The following is a 21653-nucleotide window of genomic DNA, read 5'->3' on the forward strand; positions in this document are numbered from 1 at the left end:
GGGGGCTCCTGTTTTGGCGCAAGGCATCTGCAGATGCCTATTTTCCTGGTACTGCGAGTGTATGTAGCACTATGACAGTGTGGCTGAGCAGAACGCTATAGCAGGGTGTTGTGCAGATGGACTCCATGCAGCACATACCCTTGCTGAACACAGGCAGGCAGGGCAGGGGATGGAGCTGTAATCGAGGTGGCATTTTAAAACTGAGGTCGGCGCCGTTACTATGCGGTGACACCGGCGCCGCTCCGGTACAGCGGCGCTCCAGTGGTACTGTGCGCCGGCATCATGGTCCTCCTGAGGCTTCCGGCTCCGGCCTGGCCTCCATCAGAGTACTTCCGGGTTGCTCAGACCCGGCATTTCGCCCAGCTAACCGCACTGTGAGGCCCCGCCCCCTCCGGCGCGTCTACTTCCGGTTTCGCTTTCCCTTCCCTCTCCCAGGGAAAAATTGAGTCCCCGGCTTCAGGCTTACTATAGGCCGCACCGCATCAGGGCGGTCCCGCCCCCTGAGGTCTGCACAAGTTAAAGACGGCTCATTTGGCTCCGCATCATGAGTTCGGCATCACTGTTTCTGGTAGGGACACAGGACTAAGGTAAGTGCTTCTCCCTCCAGCAGGTAGTAGCATTATTTTTTTTCCCGGTCTCAGGCCCTGGGTATAGTTTTCACTATGTCTAGAAGGGTTAAGGCTCATATGGTCCTATTTACCGGTTGTGTAACTTGTCGTGCCCCATTCCCGTGTGCCCAGAGCAACTGTCTCTGTGAGGCCTGTGACTTGGAACGCGCCCAGGAGCCCCCCCCCCGCCAGCTCCCCAGCTATCTCTCCGGCCCTTGCCCCTCAAGCAGTGGCTGGGGCTGATCCGCCGGAATGGGTTACGACTTTATCACAATCCATGGCGTCCCTTACTGAAGCAATCAAATCCCTTCAGACCCCGCAGTCAGGGCCAGCAGTCCTTCTGTCTCGGATAGGGCCTCGGGGTCTCAAGAGCCTTCGGCCTGCAGGGGCCGTGCCCGCACCAGACAGACACGTGGAAAGCGGATTCGCACAGCGTCGCCCAGGCTCTCAGGTGCTTCTGCACCCTGGAGTTCCGTGTCGCGTTCTCCTTCCCCAGCAGAGAGCGGGGAAGTTGACAGACTATGAGTCAGAGGAGTCCCTTAATTTTGAGAGTCCTGGTTTTCAGGAGTCGATAGCCTGATTGAGGCTGTCAATCAGTCCCTGGGGATAGAGGACGAACTCGCCTCATCCTCAGATCATAAGGTATCATTTAAACGAGCCCATAGAGTTTTTTCCTCTCACCCTGTGTTTGAGGACCTGATTCGGCGTAACACATTGCTATCTCTCCCTAGTGGCTCGTCGATTAAGGATCCTACGGATCGTCATATAGAGAGCTTGGCTCGTTCAGTTTTTGAGGCTTCAAGTTCAGCACTTTTTCCTTCGTTTGCAGCAACTTGGGTTGCGAAAGCTATGATGTCCTGGTCAGAGTCTTTAACAAAGGCTCTTCAGGAACGTGAGTTGTCTGCATAGTTGGCAGAAATGTCTTCTCAGATAGCACTTGCGGGTAGCTATCTGATCAATGCTTCCTTGGATGCTGCAGACTGTGCCTCTTCGGCTGCTGCTAACGCCAATGCTATTAGAAGGGCTCTCTGTTAAGGACATGGCGGGCAGACTCTACCTCTAAAAAATCTCTTACAACCCTTCCGTATCAGGGGGATCGCCTATTCGGAGAGAAGCTGGATCAGCTTATTTCTGACTCCACAGGAGGGATAAGGCAGCCTTTTCGTCGCCAATTTCAAGCCCGTTTCAGATCCTTTCGCAATACTAGATGGGCCCCCGCATCGGGCACTGTGGCGCAAGGTCGGCCCAATCAGGGCCGAGATGCACGGGTCTCTTATACGGCCAACCAGGGGGAAGAATGCGTTCCCAGTCAACTAGATCGAGAGGATCTAGGACTCAAAGGTTTTCAGCCAAATGACTGGAGGCCTCCTCAGAGTGCCTCCAACAGAGTAGGCGGACGTCTACTTTTGTGTCGCCAGGTCTGGATTCAGGTAATCCACGACCGGTGGGTAAAAGAGCTCGTATCTTCAGGTTACAAGATAGAGCTGGTCCGTCAGCCTCCTCTACGGTTCTTCCCATCACGTCTTCCCAGGTCCAAGTCCCTCCGACGAGACCTGTACAATTCTGTAGAATCCCTTCATCTCAGCGGAGTCATTTCTCCTGTCCCAAGGGAGGAAAGGTTTCAAGGGTTCTATTCCAACCTTTTTGTGGTCCCCAAAACGGACGTAACAGTAAGGCCTATCCTAGATCTAAAATGCCTAAACAAGTTTGTTCGCGTTCACCATTTTCGGATGGAGTCTCTGCGGTCAGTGATTGCTTCAATGGAAAAGGGAGAGTTCTTGGCCTCAATAGATGTTCAGGACGCTTACCTACATATTCCCATTTTTCCTCCTCATCAAAGGTTTCTAAGGTTCGCACTAAACAACCTACACTTCCATTTCACGGCGTTACCCTTCAGGCTGGCCTCCGCCCCAAGGGTGTTCACGAAGGTCATGTCCACTGTAGTGTCCATCCTGCACTCCCGAGGCATAGTAGTCATGCCATATCTGGACGATCTTCTGATCAAGGGGCCTACCTTTCAAGCTTGCAAGGAAAATGTCAGCATTGTTCTAGACACCCTTGCTCGCCTGGGTTGGCTAGTAAATTTAAGGAAGTCATCCCTACAACCGTCTCGGAAGATATCATTTCTAGGTATGATTTTTGACACCTCTCAGGCCCTATCAATCCTTCCCCAGGACAAGGTCCTAGCCCTTCGGCGGGAAGTGAGGAATCTTCAGCAACCGTACGATTCGGTCCTGCATGAGGGTGTTAGGGAAGATGGTTGCAACTATAGAAGCAGTATCATTCAAGCAGCTTCATCTTCGTCCTCTCCAACAGGCAATCCTAGCAGTATGGAACAGGAATCCACTCTCCCTCAACCGCAGTTTTCGCTTGTCTCCCCAGGTCAGGCAGGCTCTATCATGGTGGTTAAACAGCTCATCCCTACTCGGAGGGAAGCCCTTTCCCCCAACCAATTGGCTGATGGTCACAACAGATGCCAGTCTCCTGGGTTGGGGAGCAGTGTTTTTTCACCACACAGCTCAAGGGCGCTGGTCTCCTTGGGAATCAAATCTCCCCATCAATCTCTTGGAGATTCGGGCGGTTCGACTAGCGTTGCAGCATTTCCACCATCTCCTGGCGGGTCGCCCTGTCCGAATTCAATCGGACAACGCCACAGCAGTGGCCTACATAAATCACCAGGGGGGCACCCGCAGCAGGGCAGCCATGCGAGAGGTAAGACAAATTCTCTTCTGGGCCGAGATAAATCACTCTGTGATTTCAGCAGTCCACATCATTTCAGGCGTAGAAAATTGGGCGGCAGATTTCCTAAGCCATCAGGGTCTGGCGTCCGGGGAATGGTCTCTCCATCCCGAGGTATTTCAGCAGATATGCCGTCTATGGGGGACCCCGGACGTGGATCTAATGGCGTCCAGGGTGAATGCCAAAGTACCCAGATTTGTCTCCCGGTACCGAAACCCACAGGCAATCGCTGTGGATGCGCTAGTTCTGACTTGGAACCAGTTCCATCTCTCTTATCTTTTCCCTCCTCTGGCGCTTCTCCCGAGGGTAATCAAGAAGATCAAGTTAGAAAGAGTATCTGTTATTCTGATTGCCCCGGATTGGCCACGACGGACCTGGTATGCGAACCTAGTACAGCTTCTCTCCAGGGTTCCATGGCGGCTCCCCGATCGGCCGGATCTTCTATCTCAAGGGCCGATCTACCATCAGAACTCAGGGGTCCTACGTTTGATGGCCTGGCCGTTGAATCTTGGGTTTTAACTCAGGCAGGGTTCTCCCAAGAGGTAGCTGATACCATGATCAGTGCGCGTAAAACTGTTTCAGCCAGAATTTATTATCACACTTGGAAAGTTTTTCTTTCATGGTGTAGAGGGCGCGGACTGCCTCCTCTGCGTTTTTCCGTCCCAAACATTCTAGCCTTTCTTCAAGCAGGCCTGGATTCTGGGCTTGCTCCAAGTACCCTCAGAAGGCAGATCTCGGCCTTATCAGTCCTTTATCAGCGCAGGATTGCTACTAACCGTCAGGTTAGGAATTTTTTCCAGGGAGTCGCTCATAAGGTCCCTCCTTACAAAACTCCCTTGGATGCTTGGGACCTTAATTTGGTCTTAAGGGCATTGCAGGAAGCTCCTTTTGAGCCTCTTCAAGATATTTCCTTGACTTTCCTTTCTTGGAAGGTCGTGTTTTTGGTGGCCATCACATCCATAAGGCGGTTGTCAGAGCTGGCAGCCTTTTCCTGTTGTACTCCTTTTCTGCATTTTCATCAGGATAAGGTAGTGCTCAGACCAGCACCTTCTTTTTTTGCCGAAGGTTGTTTCCTCATTCCATATTAATGAGGATATAGTTCTTCCCTCTTTTTGTCCGGCACCTACGCACCGTGTAGAAAAAGCTCTCCATACGTTGGATCTGGTGAGAGCACTTAGGAGATACATTTCTCGAACGGCTCCTTTCCGCCAGACGGATGCTCTGTTTGTCCTTCCGGAAGGTTGCAGGAAAGGAGGCGCGGCCTCAAAATCCACCCTGGCCAGGTGGATACGTGCGGCCATTCAGGAAGCCTATTGCGCCAAGGGCGTGACGGTTTCGGCTGGGATCAAGGCTCATTCCACTAGAGCAGTGGGGGCTTCCTGGGCCATTTGACACCAGGTCTCAGCAGAACAGGTTTGCAAAGCTGCGACCTGGTCTAGTCTGCATACTTTGTCAAACATTCTAATGTCCACTCTCAGATCTCTGCAGATGCAAGTCTGGGTAGAAGGATTCTTCAAGCGGCAGTAGCGCACTTTTAGACAATCCGTTATCTGGATGATTATTACTGGTGAGTTAATTCCCCACCCAGGGACTTCTTTAGGACATCCCACAGTCCTATGTCCCCCAATGAGGCGAAGGAGAAATAGGGATTTTTGTGTTACTCACCGTAAAATCCTTTTCTCCGAGACGCTCATTGGGGGACACAGCTCCCTCCCTGGTAATATCGGATTTTGTCAGTCAGTAGGACCTTTTCTAGACATAAGTTTTTCTGTATTTATGCTGTTATATTATATCTCGTGTTTTTTCTCCTACTGCTTTTGCACCGAACTGGAGTCTCCAGCAGCCAGTGTCAGGGTGTATTCGAGGGAGGAGCTGCTAACGTTTTTTCACGTTTACTTAGTGTCAGCCTCCTGGCGGCAGAAGCATACACCCACAGTCCTGTGTCCCCCAATGAGCGTCTCGGAGAAAAGGATTTTACGGTGAGTAACACAAAAATCCCTATTTTTAAACCTTTTTACAAGGAAGACTGGGGTGACGGACCCTTTCAAGGGGCCGATATCCCCCAACCAACAGGCGAGAACGGCGAGTGTCGCCTCCCTGTATCCTCTCTTGCGACGTGGGATGCCATGCCTGGGTTGTTTTTTTTAGGGGCGACTGGTCCCTTGAAGGGCACTGATCTCACCACACCCTTAACGGGCGAGCAAATGGAGTGTCGTTTCCGCCAGGCCTAATGCCGGACATTCAGCCCTGTCCCATCCTAGGGCATCCTAGGGGATTAACCCTTTGGATGTACAGAGGTGTAACACCCCCAGGGTCCTGGTTTACAGTGGGATTGCTTTCCACATGGGGAGAGTGATGTCATGCTTGGAAGCGAGGAACGATTCCTTTTTTGAGGTATTAGCAAACATGCAACATGTCCTTACTTCAGGCCAGAAGGGGTTGCTCTGATCCATTTTGTGGGTGGCTCCCCTATATATATATTCTGTCTGGAGGGGAAGTTAGAGTAGTCTGTCAGAGACAGAGGAGAAGGGAGCAGAGGGTCCGTGCAGCCATGAGAAGTGCTGCAGCTCCGAGAAAGAAAGCCCAACAGATTGTAGTGAGCGTGTAGGAGAAGTGAAGAGCAGGAGAGTGAAGAACTGGGGATAACTGCAACTGGGCTTCTTCCCCTACAGAGCGCTGACACCGGTAGCCGGAAGGCCGAGGTTGTAAGGGACTCCACGTCTCACAGCAGGACAGCTGGATTACAAGTCCCCTGTCCACCTTTACACCTGGAGACACAGTGGCGAGTGGAGCTCGGGTCGTGATGGAGACCCTGTAAAAAGGCTCGAGTCACCTGTCATACGGGTTAGTGTCCTAACTACAAGGAGGACAGAGAACACGTGAGGACCTTGTGAGAGGCCTAGGACAGCAAGCAACTACACCACAGCGCTAGAGGGAAGGCTTCTAACTCCAACTGGTAAAGGGGACTCCAAACTAGCTTCCATGACGGCCGGACCCTACCTGTGATCAGGGTGGATTGATTTAAATCACGCCGATTTAAATCATGATTTAAATCACGATTTAAATCAAAAGATTTTTTTCTATTTAAATCGGATCGATTTAAATCATGATTTTAATCATGATTTAAATCACTGATTTAAATCAAAAGGTTTTTTTCAATATAAATCACGATTAAAATGAGAAGTGAGAGCAGTGCGCATGTGCGCCCATAGTTACACGGACGAAACTAGGGGCAACGATCTAACGCCAGGGTGAGGGGGGGACCCCAAAGTAAGTAAAAATCTTTGTTTTACTATATGGCAATAGGTAGGTGTTTAAAAGCAGCATGTCTTAATTGTATAAACTATTAATAGCCTCCACATTTTGTTCATACTGCCCCTTTAATTCCACACTTCTAGCTTGGTTTCACTTTTGGTTTAGTTTCTTTTTCCATTCAGTTGACATGCCCAAACTTGTTGGATAGTCAGCAGTACTTGGCTGTAGTAACAATCAAACTTCATAAGTGATCTGTGTGAGCCATGGCAGGTCGTAAGAGAGACCCTATTTGGGTTCATTTTGTTGAGATGCCAGCAGCAGATCTTGGAAAGAAAGGTGCAAGAGCAAAGTGCAAATACTGTCAAAAGGATATCCAAGGACTTGTTTGCCGTTTGAAATCACATTATGAAAACTGCAACCAGAAGGGAAATGAAGATGTTGATAGTGAAGTGTTTCTTTGGTCATCTTCATCACCGCACTTCTCATGATGTTGCCTCATTCACGCCACCAGGCCTTGCATCTTTGTTGCATCGTTTGCATTTTGCACGCATGCCTGCCTTACCGATAGGCGAAGGAGCTTCATTAAAATATTCCCAAACTGGGTCTCTTTTACGGCCTGCTGCCATTATAAGGAAAGAATGTAATAAACCTCAGATCGTACACACAAACAGATCCAGACTTGTCTGTCTGTGGCTATGCTGCAGTATTGTGCTCAACGTTTCACTTTCATTTTTTTGTCTGCTTGCCCTTCCTCCTCAAAACACTTAGATTCACATTCTTCTTGTGTTGTGCAGATCTATTCCACTCCAAACAATCAGAAACATATTGTCTAACTTCTTGGACTTGGCACTGAAGGGGTTGATTCTGTATTCATAGGTTTGTAGAACAATAGGATTAAGGTCTTTTTCTCAACTCTGTTCATGTTGTAACATTTTTGCCATGAAGAAGAGGCTGGGACCTCTGCGGAGTCAAATTCAGTTTTGAGAACTGCGTAAGTAAAGCGAGCGTCTGTGATAATATCGGAGAGAAACTGCCCACTAATCCTACAGAAACCTCTGGAAGAGCATGGCATTGTGAATGTTACACATATACAGCCTTTATTCTACTGAGTTAAACAACTCATCTTTATCTCATGATGGAAGAACCTTTGGATGGTAAAATATTTTCCTCAAAAAGCAGTTTATTGAAAAAAATCCGATTTAAATCAAAAAAATCCGATTTAAATCAAAAAAATCCGATTTTTTTAGATTTTTTTTTAAAAAACCTTGATTTTTATCCACCCTGCCTGTGATCTGGTGCTCTTGACTGTGGCTGCCTGAATTCATCAATAAACCAGGTAAAGAGCTGCAAACTTGTCCTCCGTTTCTTGCTACACTACCCTCCAACTTCATCTATACACTGGGAGCCCTAGGGACCCTGCTTCACCTGTGGGAAGCTATACCATCTTAGCCGCCATAATATCACCCCAGTGGGGACCCCTTTAAGCAGCGTCGGTCACCTCTGACCGAGAACCACAGGTGGCGTCACAAACACAAACTTCATTCAAATCCACTTTAAGGACTTTCCCTTTTACTTGGGCGCCCAGGGCCACGGACCATGTCGCCGCCACCGTGACATCCCCTTTAAGTACCGGTACCGAGTACCCCACGGCCTGGTGGGCATTCCAGAGGCCCCCCTTTGGCGTCCGTGCAGCCCCCACTGCACCACCACTGTTAAAGCGGATGGTGCAAGGAGGTGGACGGTCCCTAACCACCTCCCTATGAAGGGGATGGTGGATGGAGGGTTCCTGCACCAACCAAATTGAAGGCACCTGACCTGCAACAGAGCGGTCGAGCTGTGCAGCTTCTCACAGTGGACCCCCCCGGACAGCCAATCGGTGAGTGACGGGTCGGGTTCGGCAGGAGGGCTCCTGGTGCACCGCGGCTACCCAGCGGACACGTGCTAGCTGGCGCTGGATATTTACTCCCCGGCTTCGGCCTGTAGCAGGCCGCAAGCCGGACGTCCCACCCACTTGCTTGTGCGCTGAGCCGGCTCCGCCCCTTCTCTTCCCTACGTCCAAAAGTTTTCTCCCCGGCTTCGGCCTGTGCTAGGCCCACTCCCTCAGCACGTTTCTCTGTTCCTGACGTCCATTATCAGGCTTCTGGCTGCGCTCTGCAGACTGGGTTCCAGCAGCGGATAGATTCTATCTCCGGGCACAGGACAGGGGTAAGAGCTGCGCTTTGATCCTGGGCATTTTTTTTTTTTCCCGTTGGCCCCTTCCCCGCAGTATATTCTGGGCATTACCCTTCTCATTGGGTGCATTCAGCAGACCCAGAACATAAGGGGGTACCCATACAGTGTTTTTTGCCATATGCACCTCTTGTCAGTCCTCGCTATCCCAGGGACAGAGTAATCTCTGTGAAGGCTCAGGAGCCCTCCGTCATTACTGAACCTAGCGCACATAGTCCCCCTGAGTGAGCTTAGTCACTGCCACAGTCCAGGGCCTCACTGACCTAAAGGGATTGAGCCCTTCTGGTACCCCTCCACAAGTCAGGGCATCAGTCTGCCTGTCTCAGAAGGTTCCTTTTCGACACGGGAACCCGTTGGCCTGCAGAGGCCGATCTCCGGCACAAAATTCTAGGGCGGCTAGAAGATGTACCCATAGTACGTCTCCCGGGCCTTCCCGCACCTCAGAGTCCGTTAGCTCTGCTTCTCGCCCCCCCCCCACCACCACCACGGGTTCACAGTGACCAGGACTTAGAGTGGGAGTCTGATGATTCTCAATCAGGACTCGCCTGGGACTCATTTGACGGTAGATAAACTCGTTGAAGCCGTCAACCAAAACCTGAAGGTGGACGAATCTCTGTTCCGTGTCAAGCGGTGTCCTTTAAGAGGATTAACCATCTGTATAAGATGTTCACCAACCATCCTGAATTTGAGGACATTATTCAGCGTCACAGAAAGCGGCCAGACAAACGCTTCACAGGACAGAAGCCTCTGGGTTTCCTGGATCTGCACTTGCCAGTTTTTTCCAGAAAACATGGGATTCACTTATTGAGTCCGTCATCCACACAATGTAGGTTGATGAGGACTGCGGTTCTGCTCCGGATCACGCACTGTCCTTCAAAAGGACTAAATTCCCTCATAGAACATTTGCCAGTCACCCAAATAGGGAGTGTCCGGATAAGCGATGCACTACATAGGATGCCATGCCTGTGATGATTTTTAGAGGCGACCGGTCCCTTTTAAAGGGCGCCCACACCATCAACATACGAGCACATGGAGTGTCGCCTCCATGTGTCCTCTCCCCTGCAGCCAGGCCTAATGCCGAACTACCAGAAATCCCTTTTTTTTTTTTTTTTTTTTTCATGGTGTGCAGTAAGCATTTTGTCTAGGAATGAGTGTATGGCTTTGGATAACGCCTTATCTGATTAATAGCTATAGCGCTTACCGACTAGCTGCATCTGGATACCTGGAGCGATCCCGATAATCAGCTGAACGGCGCCACAGCTGCATGTGTGTTGACAGCTCCATGCTGTGCGACAGTCACAACACATGCATGGAGAGCCCAACAAACCGGCTCGGGAGCGCTCCAGGTATCCGGGTTCCCGATGCAGCTATTAGGTAAGCGCTATATCTATTTGATAAGGAGTTATCCGAAGCTATTCACTTATTCACTATTCACTTATATCCCTAATTTGATTTGATTGACTTGATGCGTTTGCAAAATCCATTCTGTACAAATTTGAAGAGTGAAAATGGAAAATTTTTCAGATATGCCATTTATGTGCCTAGTTTGTGCCAGTGAAAGGATTGCTTGCATTTAAGTTAGGAGTTAGGAAATACAACATATATGACCGAAAATGTTGGTACCCTTGAAATTGTTCCAGAAAATAAAGTATTCCTCCCAAAAACTTGCTGGAATTACACATGTTCCAATACACACAAAGGAAATAAATATGTGGATAACAAAACACAAAAAAAAACTGAGGGAAAAAAGGTAAATTGGACATAACTTTATACACAACCCCCAAAAATGGTCTGTGCAAAATTGTTGGCACCTTTCCAAAATTGTTGATAAACTTTCTTTCATGCATGTGATGCTCGTTCAAACTCATCTATGGCAAGTAACGTGTCAACAGTATGAAAATCATACCTGAAACCAGATAAAAAGGGGAAGAAGTTAACTCATTCTTTGCATTGTGTGTCTGTGTGCCAAACTAAGCATGGTGAACAGAAGAAGAGCACTGTCTGAGGACTTGAGAACTAATGTTGAACAATATCAACTTTCTGAAGGTTACAAGATCTCCAGATCTTGATGGTTTTTTTTGTCGGTAGCTTATCTCACTGGACGTGGGTTACAAGATCTCCAGATCTTGATGGGTTTTTTTGTCGGTAGCTTATCTCACTGGACGTGGATAACAGAAAAAAATTGAAATATTGCAATGCAGGATAGTCGGGAGGGTGGGTAAGCAGCCCCAGTCAAGTTCAAAAGAAATTCAAGCTGTCCTGCAGGCTTGAGGTGCGTCTGTTTCAGCGTGAACTGTCAATCGACAGAACGCTATGGCAAGAGACCCAGGAGGACCCCACTGTTGACACAGTCATAAGAAAAGCTATAATGCAGTAGACCAAAATGTGAGTAAGCCAAAATCCTTCTGGGAAATAGTCTTATGAACACATGAGACCAAGATAAAGATTTTTGTTAAAGCACCTCATTCTACACTTTAACGAAAGCAGAATGAGGCATACAAAGAAAACACCATACCTCTCTATAGTCAAATGTAGTGGATGTTCAAACATACTTTGGGGTAGTTTTGCTGGCTCTGGGTGCCTTGACTGGGTGCACTACATTGCGACCCAAAATACTTTGCAAGGAATCATGAAACCTGAAAGTTGCCACAGTTCAGAAAGCTGGGTTTGCATGCTGTGTCAACAGTCTTCCAGCAAGCAGTGGCACCAAACATACTTCAAAAGCACCCAGAAATGGATGGAAACAAAGGGCTGGAGAGTTGTGAAGTGGCCAACAATGAGTCTGGATCTAAATCCCATTGAACACCTGTGGAGAGATCTTGAGAGAAGGCACCCTTCAAATATGAGAGACCTGGAGCAGTTTTGGAAAAGTGGTCCAAAATTCCAGTTGAGGCGTAAGAAGCATGTTGATGGTTATAGAAAGTGATTGACTGCAGCTATTTATTCCAAAGGGTGTGCCATCAAACATTAAGTTGAGGGTGCCAACAACTTTGTCTGGCCCATTTTGGGGGGTTTGTATGAAATTCTGTCCTAAGTTGCCATTTTTCCCCCCGTTTGTGATGTTTTGTGAAGAATATTGGTGATATAATTTCATGTCAATCATTTCTATCCTATTTGGCGTCAGATTATAAAAAAACACTTTAGTTCAGCTCTAACAGGACGTCTGGCTCGGAGGGTGGGAACAGCCTTCTGGGCTTCAGAAAATAAATTCACACCCTCGCCAGTTAGCTAGCATCAAGTTCCCACAGGAAGAACCCCTGTAGATAACCATGCGGTCGAACTGCTTTGTTGAGTCTATGATTTCATAATGAGAATATGGACCTGGTCACACACCGGTTACATTTTCGAGATCTATGGAACGGACCGAATACCTTCCAGGGTCTCGACCCGTGCTATCACCACAAGGTAGGGAGATATATAGAATGGCTAGCAGAAACCAAATGGCAAAGCTGTGTTTGGTCTCAAGGCATAGCAGGGGCCCGACTGGATCTGATGGCGCCAAAACCGCCTCCCTAAGACCTTCCATTAAGGAGTTATGACCCATCTTGGGTTTTGGAGTTTATAGCTTCTAGAGGCAATGTGAGGGGATTTAGGGGCAGGCAGGGAGTGACCCAAAAGGGATAAAATGCTATTGTAAGGCCATGTGGTCTCTGTTATGCTTGCTATTCACTTTGAAAATGGGGGCCACCTCAAGTAACATGCTTTGAAGTAATTGGGAACCAGCTGGCAGCCCATGTTCCCTGCGGCCCAGCGCACACATGGTCGAATATCAAAAAGGTAATTGAGATGATCCATCTGCTTATCTCTTTTGTACTGCCACTATTTGTATTTGCATATCTGACCATTGGATATGTATAACCATTATGTATATAGTGTATTGTCTAGTGTGCCCTTAAGGCGATTAAAGATATAATTGCTGCTCTTTTATCTCAATCCGCGAATCCACACATCCGTATTGTTGGTTTAACTTTCCATGCTATCGGGGCTGGTTTCTGTCCCAATATAATCCCGTTAACCGTCCGGGCGTATATCTAACTAGGAATTGGTGGCAGTCCTACTAGGCTGGCAGCGCTCTCACTGGTGCTAGTGAAAGGGGCCTCTCAGCCTGTCAGGGCTGTGATCGAGTGTGGTGCCACGTCAGTGACTGCGTGGGCCACATCCCCGTACCTCCCTGGTCATGTGTGGACAGGGCGTGTCTGTATAAACTGTGCCAAGGTGACCTTGCATGTCCCCAGGGGGTGCGTAAGGTCACTGTGGTGCAAGTGGGGAGACCACACTACGTGATCCTTCTGATGTAATAATGACATCAGGCGGGGTGGTGAGGTGCGTGTTCATCACACGTTCTTATATACAGTAATAAGTAACAAAACATGTGTAAATGAAATTATTCCTGGAAATGAAGTATTTCTCCTAGAAAATGATTGCAAGTATTGTGCCCAGTTTGGCGCATAATGACTTTCCATGAGTAAATTGCAGTTCTCATTGCGCAATAACAATTGATACACTGTTGATTTTGCCACCTACAACAAATGGAGAGGTCTGTAAATTTTTATCTTGGGTACATGTCAAGAATAATTTGTCAGGAAATTCTTAATTTCACAATATCACAAGCTGGGAAGGTCACGAGTACCACCCACTGTGATCTTTGGAGGGAAACACACTCTGCTGCCTCCTATTGTCTGGACAATTACACAATTGGCCGACTATCATCGGAGAAGGTCGCAGGCTGTTGGCACTACTTGGTCGGTTATCAGAAAACGAACGGTGAGCGTATGGCACATACACCTACAGATTCCAACACATGGAATATGTGTTATGGTCACAGCCAACTCCACGATAACCCCAGACTACTCGCCGCCATCACTAATACGTTTTTGGCCGATTGGACACAGATTAAGGTAGCATGTGGCTTCAAGGCGTAGTTTACAGAACAGAAGGAACAGAACTATTAAATGTTCTATAGAATTCAAAGGGAGGCAGTGTTTATGAATAATATACAAAAGATTTTACAAGGGGGCAAAACAATGCAGCATAGTCACTTACAGAAAATAAAAGATTAACAAGAAAACTTACTACACCTATCGCAGAGACTATTCCGTTTAGCCGGAGGAGAGCACTTAGATTGGCTGTTCCGTAAACTGGGTCCCTGCATATATGATATGTATCTCGCTGCATGGACATTGATCATAATTGAGCTTGATCTTTTATCAGACTGAGAGTGGGTTACTTTGAAATGTATTCAAAGATTTCTGGTGACGTCATTCAAAGACCTTATTCCAAAGTCTTTTAATTGGTGGACAATCCCACCAGATGTGGAGCATGGTACCCTCAGATGCATCGCATCTCCAGCAGAGATCAGATACCAGTGAATATAACTTATGAAAGTGGGCTAGACATCTGTACCATCTAGTTAAAAGTTTAAAGTTCGTTTCCTGAGCCCTACAAGCCAAAGGGAGGCTGTATGCACAAAATAAAGCTCTTTTCCATTGCTCAAAAGAAAACTCTAGCCCAATCTCCTGTTCCCAAGGCAAACCTTGACTTATTCTCAGCTCTCTCTGACATAAGAATTGAGTATACTTGTGAGACTGAGTGTGCTGGGCTCATCTCTTGCATCATCAATGATTCCAGTGGCATCAGATCTCGTTTTATGAAGCTAGCTGGAGGGACGACTTGAAGCAAATATGCAAACCATGTAGTGATGAGTCAGTGTACTCGTTGCTCAGGTTTTCCCGAGCATGCTCGGGTGACCTCCAAGTATTTGTTATTGCTTGGAGATATAGTTTTCATCGCCTCAGTTGCATGATTTACGGCTTCCAGATACGCTGAATACATGTGAGGAATGCCTGTTTGTTAGGGAATTCCCACATGTATTCAGCGTATATGGAAGCTGTAAATCATGCAATTGAGGCGAAGAAAACTATATCTCCGAGCAATAACAAATACTCGGAGGTCACCCGAGCAACGAGTATACTAGCTCATCACTAAAACCATGAGATGTGGAGTTCTGGAAATTCCTCTCTCAGTTCTGCCAGTGATTGCCATCTCACTAACATACTAGAGATGTGCATCACTCGGAGTTTGAGTTTGTTGGACCACACTAAAAACAACCCTACTCCAACACCCGGGGGAAACTCTGGTTTGTCCAACACTGGGGTCATGGGCCCAGGGCTGTTTGAGTATCTCTGTGCCAAAATAGAATGCCCATATTTTAAGTAGATCACGTGTCAGAAAAGGTAGGGCGTTGGCCCAGCTACAATGTGTCTTAGGGGTCCAAAGTAGCAAAGTCGGGGCTAGTGGTGAAAGAGACCTTTCTATCGAGACCCATTGTTTTTCTCCCTGATCATGAAACCAGTCCAAGGCCCGTATCACTATGGCTGTCCGATGGTAGTTTCACAAGTTCGGCATGCCCGTACTGCCCTCTGATTTGGGTTTGCTAAGCAGTGAGCGAGCAAGTCGAGGTCTCTTCAGTCCCCATATGAACTTACTACAGATTGCTTCTAGTTGCTTAAAAAACTTACGAGAGTATAACAGAGACTGCCTGGAACAGGTACAACAGTCTGGGGAGAATATCCATTTTGATGACCTTTATTCTACCAAACCAGGACAATCTAGCTCTCCCATATCTTTGAAGATTGGCTGTAGTACATGTTAAGAGGGGTGAAGTTGGCCTGATATAATTGGGAAGTCTCTGATGTGAACTGTGCCCCCAGATATTGCATTGATGTGGAACAGTAAGAGCATTGAAGATCGGTCATGGCTGGGTCTTCCAGCATGACAATGACCTAAAACACAAAGCCCGGGCAACTAAGGAGTGACTCCATAAGAAGCATTTTGAGGTCCTGGAGTGGCCTAGCCAGTCTCCAGACCTGCCCACCCTGAAATCTGAAACATCTGGATAATATCTGTATGGAGGAGTGGGCCAAAATCCCTGCTGCAGTGTGTGCAAACGATAAGAACTACAGGAAACGTCTGACTTCTGTAATTGTAAACAAATGTTTCTGTGCCAAATATTAAGTTCTGTTTTTCTATTATATCAAATACTTATTTCATGCAGTAAAATGCAAATTAATTATGTAAAAATCCTACAGTGTGATATTTCTGATTTTTTTTTTTTTTTATCTTACTCCGTTTAATTGTACCTATGATAAAAATTACAGACCTCTCCATTCTTCGTAGGTGGGAAAACTTGCGAAATCGGCAGTGTATCAAAAACTTATTTTCCCCACTGTATTTCTGAGATTTTGTAGAACCATCTTTCTTTTTACTGACTCTGATATTTTTCTATTTAAAAATAGAAAATAATACAGTACACATTTGTGAAATATATGCAATGGATGCAACACAGATGGTGCATAATGAGATGTATATATTCCCACCCCACCCTTTTTTTTTTTTTTTTTTTTTTTCTTTTCCTTTTTTGTTTTAATGGGTCAACCTATTGTCTAATTTTAAAAAAAATTATGTTGTAGGCTGAGGATTTTAGAAGGATTTGGAAAACGCCACCTCGGAATAGGGCTGGACTTTTTCATAGTGTCAGAAAAACTGATCCAGAGAGAGGTGAAGAGAGAGTTGGAAGGTAAAGTTAAAGGGAACCTGTTACCTGAATTTGGCGGGACCAGTTTTGGGTCATATGGGCGGGGTTTTCGGGTGTTTGATTCACCCTTTCCTTACCCGCTGGCTGCATGCTGGCCGCAATATTGGATTGAAGTTCATTCTCTGTCCTCCGGAGTACACGCCAGCGCAAGGCAATATTGCGGCCAGCATGCAGCCAGCGGGTAAGGAAAGGGTGAATCAAACACCCGAAAACCCCGCCCATATGACCCAAAACTGGTCCTGCCAAATTCAGGTGACGGGTTCCCTTTAAATGCTGTTTGTGTTTTTGTTTTTCCTTGAACAGAATCAGATTTAATACATTTTTTTTATTTATTTTTATTTTTTTGTCCACCCATGTCTCTTCTTATTCCTACTAGAGAGCTTGCTCATGAGCAGGATGTCCCGTGGGTAGAATATTGGGAATTTCTCGGTTGTTTTGTTGATCTTTCTTCCCCTGATGGCTTGGGAAAACTAGAGGAATATCTTGGTAAAAAGGAAGCAAATGAGCAAATGCAGCTGGAACATGATCATGATATTTGCAACAAGTACAAGACTCCATCCCCAGCAGGTAACTATGCTTTGGCTAGGCTTACTGATCATATTATGAATTCAATCTAGAATATAGCATTGTGGTGTTTTACGTAATTAATTGGCTTGGAAGAAAGTTGGTTAAAGATAATTCATTTTTCTTTGCAGGAAAAGGCAAACAAATTTGCAACTCGGTTTCTGTTGGAGCATTTTTAGAAGATGAAGATGATATGAGTCTGGAAGAAATAAAAAACCGCCAGAATGCAGCCTTGAAGAATAGTCCTTCATTGAATTCTTCTGAGACGATCACAGTCCCTGAGTGCATCATGGATGCAACATCCCTGCAAAGCTGCGGCCTTGATGAAGAGTCAAAGCGGAAGTACTGCAGTCCAGTAGAGAACGAGCGAATCCTTCCTGGAGACCGTAGACAACAGCAGCGTTTGCCAGAGGCATTGCTATCGCCTGTATCCAATCTCAATGCAAAGTTTGAAAAAATGTCTTTAAATGAGCTAAAGGAAGCCAGTAATGAGAAATCTCCATCAAATGAGTGTTCAGTGTCACAAAGATTGAATCAGATGACTGTTTCTGATGATCATGTAGAACTCGACTCCAGTAGCCCTGTAACGAGGACAAAATCTGAGTTAATGAAGATTGCTAAATCTTCTAGTTCTAGCCAACTGGACCACCCTTTATCCCCAGAGACCAACGCTGAACCATCCTTATCAGATGCTCTTTCACATCCTTTCAGCCAACTACATGTCATGAAAACTCCAACTAAACACCAAAGTAATGGGTTTCTGTTTCTTCATGGGTATGTATACAGTATGTGTAGTCCATGTGATCTTTCATCAAGCAGTTGGTAATGAACATAGCTTGATTTTGTATTTGTGGGTTTAATTTAGTTATATTAATAGGCTTGTCCGTTTTTAAAATATTGTGCCCATAAGGTTGCAGGAGTCTAAAATTACAAATAAAGCAGTTTACTTACCTTTCTGCAGCTATCCCCAAGAGTGGCATCAGAGAGGCAGTGCTGGACCACGGAATGGTGACACTTATCTCCTATCTTTATTTTATCCTCTGCAACTCTATTGTACAATAACTGTTTAAAATGGCTAGCAGGAAAGTGTCCCTTGTGCATTACATAACTATATCATTTTTCTTTTCTTTTTTTAAAATCTGTGATATCAAAGTATAATAGAATGCATATTGCGTTAAATTGGCCCCAAACCCCTTAGTATACACTTTTTTTTTATTTGCTTTTTTTTACCAATAGGGGTCACTTTGATTTTTGTCCAAGTATGGCTTTAATTTAGCATACATTGGAGGCCTCACTCAGGAAATCTTTCCAACATAGTAGCCAGAGCCTCACATATATTGTAGTCAATGATGAATGTTGGCTTTCACAGTGTTGAGTCTAAACTATCCTGTTGTAATCAATGTAAAGCTGCCAAAACATATTTTAATGGCATCCAGACAACCTGTGTATGACATTTCAGTTTAGAGGCTCTCTGATACAGGATGGGTTCATGAACTCGAAACATGTATGTATGTATGTATAATGTATGTATGTATGTGTATAGATAGATATATCCTGTAACCATTTTCCTGTCAGCTAACACTATAATTTTATTCAGTGTCCACTATGCATTCCCTAAATACTTATATCACCCCCTGACACCCCATGTATCACCCATAAAAACCTTTTATATTTCTCCAGCGACGTATGCTAATGGGGTCTGTCCAGGCCAATGGCTTCGGTTCACTCCACCCCTCTCCTCGGCTGCTGCACGCAGTCCTTGACGTGGATGACGCAGATCGCTGTTAGATATTGCGCCCGTGCAGTCATAGCTGACACTGAATAAATTATTTTTAACTAGTAGGACAGAAAAGTGGCGACAGGTTCCCTTTAACTGGGTGAAATTATTTTTAATCCTTTTTCAGCAGCTCAGTACTGAGAGAATAAAACATATTCTACAGAGACCAATAACTGTCTATGTACATAGCCTGAGTGGCCTGTCTAAACTACAGCCAGTCAGCTAATATAAACTCACCTGTAGGTCTATCACTCTTAAGGTACCTTCACACTAAGCGACGCTGCAGCGATACAGACAACGATGCCGATCGCTGCAGCGTCGCTGTTTAGTCGCTGTGTGGTCCCTGGAGAGCTGTCACACAGACAGCTCTCCAGCGACCAACGATGCCGAAGTCCCCTGGTAACCAGGGTAAACATCGGGTTACTAAGCGCAGGGCCGCGCTTAGTAACCCGATGTTTACCCTGGTTACCATTGTAAAAGTAAAAAAAAAAAAAAAACACATACTCACATTCCGGTGCCCGGCGTCCGCTTCCCTGCACTCCTCCTGCATCCTGTGTCAGCGCGAACATCTCCGGCATCTCCCACAGAGCAAGAGCGGTGACGTCACCGCTCTGCTTTACGGCCGGCACTTACACAGGATGCAGGAGGAGTGCAGGGAAGCGGACGCCGGGCACCGGAATGTGAGTATGTGTTTTTTTTTTTTTTTTTTACTTTTACAATGGTAACCAGGGTAAACATCGGGTTACTAAGCGCGGCCCTGCACTTAGTAACCCGATGTTTACCCTGGTTACCAGTGAAGACATCGCTGGATCGGTGTCACACACACCGATTCAGCGATGTCAGCGGGAGATCCAGCGACGAAATAAAGTTCTGGACTTTCAGCAACGACCAGCGATCTCACAGCGGGATCCTGATCGCTGCTGCGTGTCAAACACAACGATATCGCTATACAGGACGCTGCAACGTCACGGATCGCTATCATTATCGTTGTAAAGTCGCTTAGTGTGAAGGTACCTTTACATTCTTTTTACCTGAACTCTGCTGTTATCCTAAATCAGCTTAGAAGATTGTTCAGGAGAGAATAGATAAGGATTATAGACCCTGCCTCCAGATAAGCTCACTGAAGGAGTTAACTCATTCTGCAATTTATGTACAGTGATACATATAGACTGTAGAACTCGGATTTATTTAAGAGTTGTCCACTACTTGGACAACACCTTCTCATTTCCCATGTTTGGCCCCAATAAAATAAAAGCACTCGACTTGCACGAAATCAAGAGGAAGTAAGCAACTAGCCGCAGTTCCCACTGCATTTTGATTATTCATACGTCCAAAGGAGGGGAAAGTGATGCCAGCGCTGATGTGCATCGGGCTCATGTGTCATAACATCATGTGAACGCTGGGACCGCGAGTGCCAACACTGTTGGAGCTGGAGGGGAGTTTGAGTGTTTTTTTATTTTATTGGGGCCAAACATGAGAAGGGGTTGTCCTAGTTGTGGAGAGTCCATTTAAAAATAAATATTAGCCCCAAATGTGTCCATATCCTTTCCAAAGCAATGTTTTGCACATCTTAAGTGTATTTGCATTTTTGCAATTTACACCCTTTTTTTAAAAAAAAATTCCTTTTTTTTTTCTGATAGGGACTGTCCCTATCAGTTACCTTGACGAGGTGGGATGGCTTTTGTGCAATTTTTTGATCAAAAAACAGTATTACTAAAAACTGTTATTTAAATGCACTTCTGCTTTTTTACTTAGTTACATCAGGGTTTTTGCTTACTTTTTTCTCTTGTAGGTTTTAATGTTTTGTGGACAATGTGAACATGCGTTTTTAACCTTTGTATGTGTACCAACTAAAGTTAAGCTCAATTTTTGTGTTTTTTTTATCTGTATTGTTGCATTCTGTGCAAGTCGGGGTGTGGCCTTCCTGTTTCTGAGCTAGAGACTATATATAAGGCTTCCCCAGTCTGGTGTTTCACTGGTTGGGCCCAGTCCTTTTGTCTGCCTTTATTCACACTGAGGTCAACATTGACACATGGTAAGGTTTTAATATTAGACCGTGTAGGACTGTTCCTATCAGAGTTACCTTGACGAGGTGGGATGGCTTTTGTGCTATTTTTTGATCAAAAAACAGTATTACTAAAAAACCGTGTTATTTAAATGCACTTTTGCTTTTTTTGTTTACTAGGGTCTTTGTAAGGTTACATATTAACCCCTTTCTGACATATATGTTGTAATGTCCCTGTTCCCTGGGCCTATTTGATAAGGGACAGATTATTACGTCATCGCGATCGCACGTGGGCTGTGCGCAGGCAATAGCCACCGGTTGTCAGCTGATTCTGACAGCTAACACCCTGCACTAAGTGCAAGGAGTGGTCACACACTGCTCCTGGCATTTTAACCCTCTAAATGCTGCAACTGATCACAGCATTCTGGGAGCTGGCAGAGGGATGACAGCCCCTCTGCCCTTGGATTGGAGACCCTGTGGTGTGACATGGGGTCCAGATCATTGCCATGGTGACCCGATATCGACGTCCGGGTCACCAGAGCTAGCAAAGTTACTTGATCATACTCAGTGCATGATCAGCAACTGCTGCATCCCCATACTATACAAGAAATCGGCCTGCAAAAAATAATAGACCCATAGTGGGACAAAGTAAAAAAGGTAACAAAAGTGCAAAAAAAATTATTTATTTTTTTTTTTTTAAATCAAGCTCTTTTATTCATAAATTAAGTATTTGTATGAAAAAAAAACAATAAAAGTACACATTTGGTATCGCTGCGTCCGCAACGACCTGACCTATAAACGATAAAAGACTGATGTAAATAAACATGGTACCACTGAAAACGCCCCCCCAAGAAAAAAATTCCTGAATTGCCGGTTTTTGTT

At 45.9% G+C, this 21653-nt stretch overlaps 1 protein-coding gene across 3 annotated transcripts in view; it reads left to right on the forward strand.

Annotated features, from left to right (window-relative positions):
- The window catches only part of ANKLE2 (ankyrin repeat and LEM domain containing 2), a 112775-nt gene that overhangs the window by 66793 nt on the left and 24329 nt on the right, over nt 1-21653 (forward strand). For all 3 annotated transcript variants that reach the window (XM_077293369.1, XM_077293368.1, XM_077293370.1), the window contains exons 9-11: nt 16301-16407; nt 16802-16992; nt 17121-17763. In XM_077293369.1, the coding sequence (XP_077149484.1) occupies nt 16301-16407; nt 16802-16992; nt 17121-17763 (941 nt within the window). The remainder of the gene's footprint in view (nt 1-16300; nt 16408-16801; nt 16993-17120; nt 17764-21653) is intronic.

This window comes from Ranitomeya variabilis, chromosome 1, assembly GCF_051348905.1.
Source record: "Ranitomeya variabilis isolate aRanVar5 chromosome 1, aRanVar5.hap1, whole genome shotgun sequence".
NCBI classification, from domain to species: domain Eukaryota; kingdom Metazoa; phylum Chordata; class Amphibia; order Anura; family Dendrobatidae; genus Ranitomeya; species Ranitomeya variabilis.